We start from the raw sequence: 13,181 nt of genomic DNA, 5'->3' as shown, positions 1-13,181 counted from the left end.
AAGCTACGGTAGCCACCGTAGCTTACGGTGGAGGTCAGGTGCAAATCGTAAAGTATGCTTTTTCTTTGTTTTCCCTTAATTTCGGGCCTCGTGAATTCGTCCCAAGCCCCGATAAGCCTCTATAAGGCACCTTAACCCTACCAAATGTCTTGGTAAGCTACGGTTAAGTATGGAACTCGTCTTTAGGAACCGATGTGCACCCGAAAGTCACCTAAGGAGCGTTTAGGAAGCATGCGTAAGAATAGAAAAAGGGTAAGCGTGTGTGCGGGAAACGAATTAAGTATGTGGGTCGGTATGTATAGGTTTAACTTCTTTCCAATACGCTTAAGTTAATAAGTGATCATGAATATGAGGAGGTACGTATGTATGAATGTAGTTATGAAATCATGTATGTACATGTACGTGAAAGCGAAGGTATGCACAAGTGTAGTTATGATCCGTATTATGAGTATATGTTTGTATGTAGTTATGTATGTATGTAGGTATGTATGTGTGTGAGTATGTATGTACGTAAGTATGTATGTAAAAAGGGTATGTTTGTATGTAGTTAAGTATGCTTGTAATTATGATTGTATGTAGTTATGAATGTATGTAGGCATGTATGTGGGTAGGGATGTATGTACACAGTCAGGTGTGTAATGTATGTATAGTTTCAATACAACTAAGTATTGACGTTATTAACAGTGTGCTTCGAGAATGGAATATGGTGCAGGTACTATATTGAAGTTCGTCAAGGATTAGATGCCCGGATGGAATGATTAGATCTAGAAAGAAAACGGGACGAGAAGTATATGTGAATAGAAAGTAGCAAGGTTACATGATTAAGACTCTTGTTTGTATATGATGTTTACTAATACTGTGAATGTATGTGGTGGGTGCAGGTTGTACAAATGACAAATTAACATCTCAAAGTGTAGCGATCAAGGTCCGAGTTGCAAGATAGATTGTACGGGGATCCTGGAATATGTAAAATGATAGACATAAGTTAGACTTTCATTTTGTAAATGAGTACGAAGGTTTCGTATATTGTAAAAAGGTTATTTTATATTGAAGTTTCTAGTAGTATAAAACGTTTATAAATGAAAGAAATTTTATGGTACGTAAATTCCGCTGCGTCTTTTCAGTTAAAGCGTGTAGGGTGTTAAGAAACTTGTGCAGAAAATGAAGATGAAGATGATGACAGTGATTTTCTAGGCGATGACACAGCTAGGGAGGATGTAGAGGTAGATATGAGGGATTTTAGACTAAACATTGATGAGGGGATTGATGAGAATAATGATGCAGTTGGTGATTCAATTGATGAAGATGTTTTAAATGATGATATATTAGAAAGTGGAAGTGAGTCTGATTTGGATGAGTCTAGTGCTAGGAAGAAAATGCTTAAGGGTTTAAGGAATGCCAATGAGAAAAAGAGCAATTTCTACCTAGGACAGATTTTTGGAAACAAGGTAGAAGCCAAAGAATTAATCAAGCAGCATGCTGTGGAAACTAAGAGGGAACTTAGGATTGTTAAGGATGATAGTAAAAGACTAAGGGCTGTTTGTAGGGGTCAGTTACCAAATTTCCAAGTTGATGCACATGGTATCCATAGTCATTCTGATAAGGGTAAAACTGTCCAAAAAAAAGAGGCAATGATAAAGGACATAACATGAAATCTGCATATAATGAAGTAGGGCATAAAATTGTAACAAGGTCAAAAGAAAAACAAGTGGAAGATTCTCTTGGTAGTAACCTTGAATTCTTGGACATGGTTCCTTCAGTGCCTTGGTAAAGATCTGGAATTGGAGTCTAATTCAAACTTTACCTTCATTAGTGACAGGCAAAAGGTCAGTCCCAGCACTTAATTACCTTACTTTACCTTCATTAAATGTTACTTGTTTGTATGGTGCACTTAATGTGTTATTACAGGGCATAATCCCAGCACTGCAGAAGGTGTTCCCATGTGCTGAACACAGGTTTTGCCTAAGACATATTCATGAGAATATGAAGTTGAGATTCAAAGGAAAAGAATACAAAGATAACTTATGGAAGTTAGCAACATCAAGCACTGTTGAGTACTTTGAACAAAACATGCAATCCTTGAAGGCATTCAATGCTGAAGCACAACTATGGTTGTCTGATATCCCACCACAACATTGGTCAAGATCACACTTCTCAGGTAAATATCTACACTATAATAATTAACATTGTCAATGTTGACTGATCTGTTATCATGGAACAGGTAGGGCACTATCAGATGTGTTGTTAAACAACATGTGTGAAGTTTTTAACTCAAGGATAATGGATGCAAGAGACAAACCTATTATCACACTTTTGGAGTACATCAGGGAGTATCTCATGAGAAGGATTGTGAATGTGCTTAGAGTTATGGACAACTGTGATGGACTGTTGACACCATATGCTCACAAGAAGTTTGAGGAGATTAAGTTACAAGCTAGTAGGTGTTCAGTCATGTGGAATGGGGAAGACCATTATCAAGTTAGAGGCCCTGCTGGATTTGGTGTTGTGGTGGATTTAAAAAGTAGAACATGTACATGTAGGAAATGGGAGATCACAGGGATGCCGTGCAAACATGTTGTGGCTTCAATATGGAACAAGAATATGTATGGTGGGAAAGGAACAGAACTACCTGAGACATTTATCCATCCAGTGTACACAATGGATAGGTGGAAACAAGTGTACAAGTATAAGGTGTATCCAATCAATGGGAGGACTTTGTGGCCTAAGTCTAATGTCCCTACCACTTTAACACCACCAAACCATCACAAGCCTATTGGTAGGCCAAAAAAGGCAAGAAAGAGGTCAGCCCTGGAGTTGGAGGAGTCAACAAAAGATGGAAGACTGACAAAGAAGGGAACCACGAAGAACTGTTTGAAGTGTGGCAAAACAGGGCACAATCGCAGAACATGCAAGGGACAGGAGGCATCCTAGGAAGTTTGATAGTTTGTTGGACTTAAAACTATGGTTTTTATGTTTTGTTTAAATGTTTGAAATGTTTGGATGGTAAACCTTTGTCTTTTGTTAAGTTAGAATTTTATGATGTTAGTTATGTTATCAGTTGTGTATGTTTGGAATGATATGTTATGGTTTGTGCAGTGAAGGGTTAGATAGTTTAGGTTGGTTTGGGTTATAGTTTGGGCTTTTTGGTTTGTGTAGCAGGTTATTTGGTTTGTGCAGGGGTGTGTTTCGTTTGGCTTTTGGTTTGTGCAGCAGGTTATTTGCTTTTTTGGTTTGGCTTTTTGCTTTTTTGGTCAATTTACTCGTATGTTTAGTGAAGTATAGTTACAGGCGCATCATATTGTACAAAAGATTTGATAACCAACTTGCATTAATCGACTTGCAACTTACAAATTACAAAACACTTCCAACTAAACATAGACGAAACCAACTAAACATAGACCTGCACATTACAAAGCAGAGTAGCATACTAACTTTACATCACATTACATTAAGAAAAAAAGAGCAAACACAATGAAAACAACCCAACTCATGATCAGAAACACCCAACTCATGATCAACATCCTGTACAGGTTCATATTTGCAACTTGTAATGTTTCGACTTTAGATGTTAAGCGTTGGTTGTTAAGAGTCGCTGCTGTTCCACCTTGTGATCTTTCCCAAACCGCGATATCAAACCAGCAGATGAATCCACATCTAGGGAATCCATAAAACCTTCTCCCTGGGTTCTTTGAAGTACAAGATGTCTTAAGAGTCGCTGCTTTTGCACATCTGCAAAATACCATGATTTCGTGTTTATAGTTTGATGAGGAAACGGAATTTATGTGAGGAACTGTTTATAATCTGATGAAGAAATCGAAACCCTAATTTATGTGAGGAGGAAGAAGACTGATGGGGTTTTTAAAGGTAGGTGGGAGGTGATTTTACAATTTTACCCATCATGTGAGATGCACATGGGTGCATTTAACTGGGTTGTTGGATGGGGTTTGGAGAAAAGGACAAGGAGTGTGCAAATTTGTTATTTAAAGGACATGGAATGCACAAATTAAAGGGAAAGGGCAGGGACTGCAATTTAGGGTGTAATTAAAGGACAATCTGTGTAATTTACTCTTATTATTTAAGGATATTAGGTTGTGTAGTATCTTAAATATTCATGATTTTTATGTATAAATAACAAAAAAAAACGTCGTTTATGTTGACATCAGATTGCAAACTATGTCTTCTGCCTTCAATAATTACAGAAAACGTACTCTATGTTTACAAACCCTTATATGTTATGTCCTTTAACTCTAACTCAGTTAATTTCCATAGTTAAGTCTGATCAAATGACCCCACATGAGGGTATTTTGGTCAATACACTAAATATTAAAATACATAATCATAAAAAATAATAAATACGTTAATTATGACTAAAAAATAATATTTATATATATATATATATATATATATATATATATATATATATATATATATATATATATATCCGAACCAAAATTCTCTCTCCATCTAAATTTTCTCTCTTTCTCTCTCTCTCTAACTTCCCTACCATCTACCGTCACCACCATCCACCTGAAATCGCTAGTTACACCACCACCCCACCTGCAACCGTCAATTTTAAAGATAAAATCCTTAATTTTATAGTTATGAGATTACAACATCAAAATGCAATTTTTATTTTATTTTAGGCTCTAACCATTTGCACACCTTGGCAGGCTATCTACACATTTAGGGTTTACATACGCTGCGTAGAGATCTATACGCAACGTATAGGGTTACCGTATAGGTCTCTACGCAGCGTATGTAAGGGGCATGTACACGACCAAATAGTCAAACCTAGTACCATGTCAAATCAGTCTGACATAGCTGCGTATAGATCTATACGCAGCGTATGTCAGACTGATTTGACACTGATACGATGTTGTCTAGGCACGTGAATAAAGCAATACGGGGAGTAGAGAGCTATACGTTGCGTATTTCAGTAAATTTTGAAAGTCTATTTATCCATGCATCTCTGCTTCCCTTCGACTTCATCTCTTGTTCTGTTTTTCATCTTCTTCTTCACTAACAATTTATACCCAAACCAAAATCATTTGTTCTGTTTTTTGTTCAATATTTTTAAAATGTCATCATTTTGGAACGAGAATTATTTCGGTAATCGCTATTCTAACGACACATGGGGAGCAAATGATGCCAATGAGGAGGAGGAGGTTGTGTCTGGAGTCCCTGTTGATCAAAAAACATAGTTGCCAGACTTGAACGAGACTCCCACTCCACCTGGAGTCCCTAATTATTATTTACTGATTGGTTACCTTTTGTGCAGGTATTTGCACAAAATGATTTCCACTTCGATCACTGCTCGAAACAAAAGTCGGGAGTGGTGTACCAGTGGTGACTTGTTTTTCTTATATCGCCTCTTATACAAGAGGTCGTGCGCTCTCGCCTACGGGTTGGCGCAGTACTTCGCCTCCGCGCATCATCGACAGGAGCGCGGACTACTATACGACGGCGCCTACGTGACTAGGATAGCCCTTTCGTTGGGATATCATCCGGAGAATGACCGCGACCGTGTAGGCCCGGCGAAACAGCCGAAGCGGATGGGGATGAACACATTATCCGGAATGCAAGTTACCAAAGATTTCCCATGCAGGAAGCGGTTAAAGAATCTGGACGGTTCACAATACGAGTTTACACAGCTGCCGGCACAGTTCGAACCGGTATTTCCCCCGCGCGATCCGGAGGTGTCGGAGGCGCATGAGCCGGTCGTCGTCATTCCGCAGCCACCACCGTCGCGTGGACCACCCGGGGTGCCTCGGTTCCCAAGCCATGTTTGGCCCGGTTCTGACCCATCACATCGGCGGCTACTTCGGTACGTTGAAAGGAACAACTATCTGTTGGAGTGGGTGGCTGCGGAGCTGCAGGAGCGCCGACAGCATGACGGGTTACCTCCACGACCCTTCATTACGGATGCGGAATGGGATCAGCATCAGCAGCAGCAGGAGCAGCAGCCATAGTATTTTATCATTTTATCATTTTACTGTATATAACAAACTTTTGGTGTACATATAAAACTTTTGCTGTAAACGGTTTAACATATTCGAACAGTACCTGGGTATTTCCACTTATTTAAGCTATAATATTTTAAAGTTATAGTATTCGAACCGTATATACGCTTTTCAAAATTTTAACATTACACGCTTTTCGACGACATCGACTAAATAAATTAACGACGACGTCGACTAAATAATAAAAAAACATTATATATTTTTAACTCGTTATATATTTTAAGCGAGTTAACGTTATAACCGGGTGAGGATTTATACCACAAATAGGCCGAATGTTGAAACAAAATTCACAGAGGTTATATACACTGCGTATAGGTCTCTACGCAGCGTATATAAACCTTGTAAAAATCTGATGCTTCAAACCTACCAAAATGACCCCAAATTTTCAGATGGTTTATATATACGTTGTGTAGAGACCTATACGCAGCGTATATAAACCTTGTTTTCTGTGCAATGATTGGTTATTAGAGATCCATACGCAGCGTATATAAATCTTGTTTCTGTGCAATGATTGTTTTCTGTGCAATGATTGTTTTCTGTGTAGAGACCTATACGCAGCGTATATAAACACTGAGATCCATGGTTTATCTATGCAGCGTATAGGTCAATACGCAGCGTAGAGGGTTAACCCTATACACTGCGTATTGACCTATACGCTGCGTAGATAAACCCTAGTTTTGTTAGGGTTTGGTGTGCCAATAGGCACACCCTTATTTTATTATATATGAACAGTGGTTATTTTTTAATCATATATAAACCGTGATGTGGTAACGCCAAAAAAATAGTTTATATAAAATGATACTTTGCATGTTTAAAAATATGTAAAATTGTATTTTGCAATGATCTAATAATTTAAAAAAAAATATATATATTTTTGTATTATTTTAAGTGTGACAAAATTAACTAGAAGTATGGATAAAAAACCAATGAGCCATTAATGCATCATTTCTACTTTTTACACAGAATATAAGTGTAGCAAAGATTATTATTATTAAAGGCTTGTAAGAATGCAACTTACAAATGTGGCAAAGATTATTGTTATTAAAGAGGCTTGTAAGAATGCAAGTTACAAATGTGACAATCACATACATTAGCATGATTGAGAACATATAATCCCTATATATATCGGATTGGGTTATTGATTATGTGTTGTATTTTTTTGGACACAAGTTTCAATATCCATAAATTCTTTTAAAATAACATAAAGAAATATTAGTTTTTAATCCTGATTATATAAACATAGCTTTTAAAATTAACAAGGCGATCAAAGCAACAAGCCCCACCAACACAAAATGCATGGGACTAACACGTCTCATTCAAGCTTTTTCTATGATTAAAAAATAAAAACACCGTCATTTATTATAGATTTATAGGCACACAAGATATGGTCGGTTATCTTTGAAATCAAAGTCCACTTCTATAGTTCGAACCTTGTATATCTAGAGTCTACTTTAGAAAAATATTAATATCTAAGGATAATAGGTTGTGCAATATCTTAAATATTCACAATTTTTATATATAAAAAAATTCATATAACACCTACAGAGAATAAAACACAATTCTGTATTTAATTGAAATAAGTGTTCTACATTATATGTCATGACTATTTTGTTTATCCAGATGTACATCTTGATACCTTAACAAACAATACGTTTTATTATGTTAGTATTCTTTTTTGCATAGTCCTTGATCACTAAATTTGATATCATGATATAATTTGTACTAGTTTTTTTTACTATGCGCATTGCAACGAAACTGAGTAAATGATAATGTAAAACAAACGCGATTTGAAAATAAAACATGTTTTTAGAAAGCAAAACCATTAGAACGGTTTAATTTACCATCACACACTTTTATAATGCCAAATAAATACTTTATTTTGATTACCACTTCGTTTTTAACAAAACTTAGAACAGAATGTCAGGGAAAAATAAAAAATAACTACGTACTTAAGTTTTTAGGAAAAAGTAACAAACGTAAACTATTAAAGAAATATCAAACTAATTGATAAATTAATATACGTTCTAAAAAAGAAAAAAGAATTATAAAAAATGGTAAAGGAAATATATAGTTTTAAAAAAAGAAAAAAAATTTAAAATATGTTATTATTATAAAAATAAAGTTACCATTAATCGTCATTCATTCATCGACAATACATATATAATTTGCGTACTCTGTTACTCAAGAATGCCCTTACCTGAGGTGACCAAGGCACCTTGTTGCGCACCATCTGTGGCGGGTGAGGTAAGATCACGACGTCTCCATTTCTGGTACCTAACGATACGTACATTGGCCATAGTTATGTCTATTGTATGTTTGTCTAGGTGCCAAAAGAACTCGTCTTAGAAATTATGTTGTTGTATTTATTATTATTTGTCATATGGGAGCTAGGATTGTATGTTTCGTGTGTTAACACACTGCCACCTCATAGAAATTATGGTATTGGTCTAATGGGAAAAGGTCAAATAGTAAGTTAATTTTCGCTAGAAAGGATAGGAAGTCATAGGTTTATGACATGTGGCAAATTTTAAAATAAAGAGAAATGGTATTTTAGTTAATACAACTCCTTATTCCTTTTTCAAAACCCAGTAACTTCAAAACCCATCATTTTCAAAACCCACCATCTTCAACTATTTCTTCACTTTCTATCTCAATAATCACTACATTATAGTGCGATTTTCATCACCAATCAATGATTCAAAACCCGATCAACGTGTTTTTGGTGCATTGCGTTTTAGGTAAAACACACTTTTATGTGTTTCTGGCCATTGCGTTTTACAAATAAGACATTTCTGTGTGTTTTCTGGCCATTGCGTTTTACAAATAAGTCATTTCTTTGTGTTTTTGGTGCATTGCGTTTTAGAAAAATGTCATTTTTTAGGTTTTTTTTCATTGCGTTTTACGTAACTGGTGGTTTTTCTATTGCGTTTTACGCAACTGGGTTTTAAAATTTTTTTTTAAAATATAGCAATAGTATACTCATTTTAAAGATAAAAAAACGCTCGTTTTTTTGGTGCAATTTTTATAAAAAAAATAATATCGTATGAAAGAGTTATTAACGTTTAAAAAATGGAGGGGGGGAATTGGAGGAGAGAGAAACTATTGGCTTGGATTGACTAGAATGCCTTTGAACAAACTCACGCGCCTCTTTTCTTCCTTTCAATTTCCCTGATTTAATCTTAGTCCTTGATTAACTTAATGTACGGTTAAGATCATTTCCTAGCCTTCCTAGCCAAATAAACTTCCTATTGTATCTCCACCCCTAATGGGAAAAGGTCGAATAGGAAGTTAATTTTCGCTAGGAAGGATAGGAAGTCATAGGTTTATGACATGTGGCAAATTTTAAAATAAAGAGAAAGGGTATTTTAGTTAATACAACTCCTTCTTCTTCCTTTTTCAAAACCCAGTAACTTCAAAACCCACCATTTTCAAAACCCACCATCTTCAACTATTTCTTCACTTTCTATCTCAATAATCACTACATTATAGTGCGATTTTCATCACCAATCAATGATTCAAAACCCGATCAACGTGTTTTTGGTGCATTGCGTTTTAGGTAAAACACATTTTTATGTGTTTTCTGGCCATTGCGTTTTACAAATAAGACATTTCTGTGTGTTTTCTGGCCAATGCGTTTTACAAATAAGTCATTTCTTTGTGTTTTTGGTGCATTGCGTTTTAGGAAAATGTCATTTTTTAGGTTTTTTTTTTCATTGCGTTTTACGTAACTGGTGGTTTTTCTATTGCGTTTTACGCAACTGGGTTTTAAATTTTTTTTTTAAAATATAGCAATAGTATACTCATTTTAAAGATAAAAAAACGCTCGTTTTTTTGGTGCAATTTTTATAAAAAAAATAATATCGTATGAAAGAGTTATTAACGTTTAAAAAATGGGGGGGGGGGGAATTGGAGGAGAGAGAAACTATTGGCTTGGATTGACTAGAATGCCCTTAAACAAACTCACGCGCCTCTTTTCTTCCTTTCAATTTCCCTGATTTACTCTTAGCCCTTGATTAACTTAATGTACGGTCAAGATCATTTCCTAGCTTCCTAACCAAATAAATTTTCTATTGTATCTCCACCCTTGATCTAATAAACATTTGTTTTGGGAAGAAGATAATATTTTTTGTATTATTATCTCTATTAAAGCGATAAGCATAATAAAGTTATATTGATTGTGTATTACATTGATCGATGAATCCAAAACTAAAAAGGAAAGTTTTTTTTTTTTTTTTTGAAAGGCTAGATTTAGTTTCACTGTGTGCCTCTATGATAAATCATAATAATGATATGTTACTAATTCATTTTCACTGTTAATAGAAATGAACGTGTCATTACTTTAGCAGACCAGATAAAAATATTCATCATATGTGCATTCATAAAAGTAACAAATACTTATAAAATATGATAATAAACATTTTAAATGAAATATACATCAATAAAACGTGTAAGATAACCATAGTTCTTTCCTCTCCAATTTGTCGCAAGTATTTTCTGTCTTTAATGTTACGATGGAATATATATGTTGCAAAAGTATGACGTTTCTGATAATTCACGTACCTTGTTCGAGGTCGAAAAATGTACCCATATACTTTAACAATAAACAATATAATTACAAAAATGACAAAAATTGTAGTACTTGATAGACAATGTAATTATAATAATAACAAAATTATAGTATTCTAATGAGTTACATACCGTAATAACTAATAAGTTAATTGTTAACCAATGATTCGTGTAGCCCTCCTTGCATTCTTCATATCAAATTGCGGGATCAATTCTTCATAGCAAGTGTCTAGTATGATTAATATACAATTTACATCGTTATTTGCAAATTGCCGCGATCTACCAATATAGGACAATACTCAATACTCAATTCAATACTATATGTCGTACGCGGATACGGGCAACATGGTTCTGATGTCAACAACAATTAACAAACTAACTGTTTAAAAATTAACACTAAACCGACGAACGGACCTTTGAGTTCTGAATCTTCTGATCGATGTTCTTGTTCGCGTCTCTGGTTGATGTTGTTCTTGTTCACGTCTCTGAATCTTCTGTTCGCAGCAGCCCAGGCCCAACGATTTAGTGAAGTTCTAATGAAGATGTTCGACTGTTCGTTATTCTGATGAGTTTGTTCGTCTCGTTCTTTTAGATTCCAGGAGTCTATGAAATTGTTGTCGTGTGTTATAATTTTTATTAAAATCATATTAGTATTGGGCCAATAAACCTAATGTGTAGTGGGCTAAATTATAAACCATTAAAAGTATTTGATAATGAGCCTGTATTGGAATTGGTATGTTTTTATAATTTTTTTTTTTAAATAACACATATATCGAAGTGTGTTATAATTGTTATTAAAATCATATTAGTATTTGATCAATAAACCTAATATGTAGTGGGCTAAATTATAAACCATTAAAAGGTATTTGATAATGGGCCTAATTGGTATGTGTTCACAAATTTTTTTAAATAACATGTATATTTCGAATTTTTTAAAAAAATCTCGTGCCCCTCAAATCATAGGTATTATGCGGAAGTCCTCCCCACACACCATCATAGCCGGCCATGATCATGTATATTGGAATGCACCTATCAAACTTTAAGGTAGCGTTCGTTTCATGGAATGGAATGGAATGGAATTAGGAAGTTTTTCTTTGTAAAATTGATCTTGGTTGGGGGAGGGAGGAATTTGAAATCCCATGAATTTCTTTAATCAATGAAATTTGTGACTATTTCAACATTCCATTCCATTCCTTCATTAGAGTGAAGGATTTCTAAGGAATGTTGAAATAGTCACAAATTTCATTGATTAAAGAAATTCATGGGATTTCAAATTCCTCCCTCCCCCAACCAAGATCAATTTTACAAAGAAAAACTTCCTAATTTCATTCCATTCCATTCCATGAAACGAACGCTACCTAAGAGTCACTTTTAAAAAAATAGTATTAGAACATACAAACCATGCATAAAAGGTATCTACATGATTGAGAGATTCAATGCAGTAGATGAGACAATCAAATTGCTTTGCATACTAGTGGATTTCCTCGTTCGTTAACGGGAATTCAGCTTATATCGGTTCAATCATTACAGTATCGGCATGGTACTGCGCTCGATAAATAATAATCGGTATAACAACTGAAAAAGAAACCCTAAAAAATATAACCCCGGTATACTTAAAAGAATATTAACATGTGTTTTACACTGATCGAAAATTATACAAACAAATATCAATAGTGTATCCAATACTAACGATACGGGTACCAATGTTGTTCACTACTAGTCCAAGTGGTAAAGGTATTTTTGGGACGGTATCAGTTTGGTTCATCATAGTACCAGTACGAGACAGGCGCTTGCTATCGCTTACAATATAAAAAAAGATACTCTATTGCGAATGCAACTCCGTTTGTGAGCACCAATCCGGTCTCGTTCCAGATGTGGTTGTCTAAACGTGTTGGTTGTGATGATTCCGCTTCCTCCTCTTCAAAAACTTGAACCGCCTCTTGCGCCACCCCTATGGGCAAATCATCAAGCGTACCCAAGTTGGTTGGAGAATTATTTGACGTCTTGGAACTTGTAGACATTTTCTAAAACTGGTTTAATTTGTTTTTGAGTGTGTTTGAGAGAGTTGTATTGAGTGTGAGAGTTGTGTGTTTATAAGTTTATATTAAAAAAGATTGATTTTTTTTTTAATTTATAGCCGTTAACAACGGCTAGTAGGCATGGCCCACACAATCAAACTTCGCACATTCACAACTCAACAATAGCGCCCATACTATGTGTATGTGTGTGTGGGGGGGGGGGGGGGGGCACTATTCAAATTTTGATGAGTTAGTACGGGGAAAGCGCCGGATACCGCCTAGTATAAGACTGGTCGGTATGGGGGACGTCCTAGGGGCGTCCCGAGCCGGCGACGGGCCTACACACCGACCCCCTAGGACGGTTTGCGTCCTCATCGTCCGCCCACAGCCGATCTCCATTATCGAGAAATATCCAATTGTTGGAAATAGTTTGTTCTATACATGAAACAAGAATGGACTCTTCGACTTTACATTAAAACCAGCAGATACAAGGAGCATCCAACCCTCTTTACACATGAAGCATTAGGATTATACATACGTGTGCGTTGGGCATTGTGGTAATAAGAAAACAAGCAGA

General features: G+C 35.5%; 1 protein-coding gene across 1 annotated transcript; it reads left to right on the top strand.

The window, feature by feature from the left end:
* Window positions 1-696: 696 nt before the first annotated feature.
* Window positions 697-3,012, top strand: LOC110903316. Its single transcript, XM_022149349.2, has 5 exons — window positions 697-712; window positions 1,159-1,581; window positions 1,693-1,826; window positions 1,909-2,158; window positions 2,222-3,012. Exons 1-5 carry the CDS (start codon window positions 697-699, stop codon window positions 2,929-2,931), a joined length of 1,533 nt encoding a protein of 510 aa, XP_022005041.2. The 3' UTR covers window positions 2,932-3,012.
* Window positions 3,013-13,181: the final 10,169 nt, after the last annotated feature.

The sequence above is a fragment of the Helianthus annuus genome, chromosome 13, assembly GCF_002127325.2.
Source record: "Helianthus annuus cultivar XRQ/B chromosome 13, HanXRQr2.0-SUNRISE, whole genome shotgun sequence".
Classification (NCBI taxonomy): Eukaryota; Viridiplantae; Streptophyta; class Magnoliopsida; order Asterales; family Asteraceae; genus Helianthus; species Helianthus annuus.
Note: the sequence above shows the minus strand (reverse complement) of the source record. Positions and strands in the feature narration are given on the sequence as shown.

What these genes read in the sequence shown, in the direction of transcription:
- LOC110903316 (XM_022149349.2), top strand. An exon ending in TCATTAGTGACAGGCAAAAG is followed by an intron (nt 1,827 to 1,908) that starts GTCAGTCCCAGC and finishes GTGTTATTACAG; the next exon opens with GGCATAATCCCAGCACTGCA. An exon ending in GTCAAGATCACACTTCTCAG is followed by an intron (nt 2,159 to 2,221) that starts GTAAATATCTAC and finishes ATCATGGAACAG; the next exon opens with GTAGGGCACTATCAGATGTG.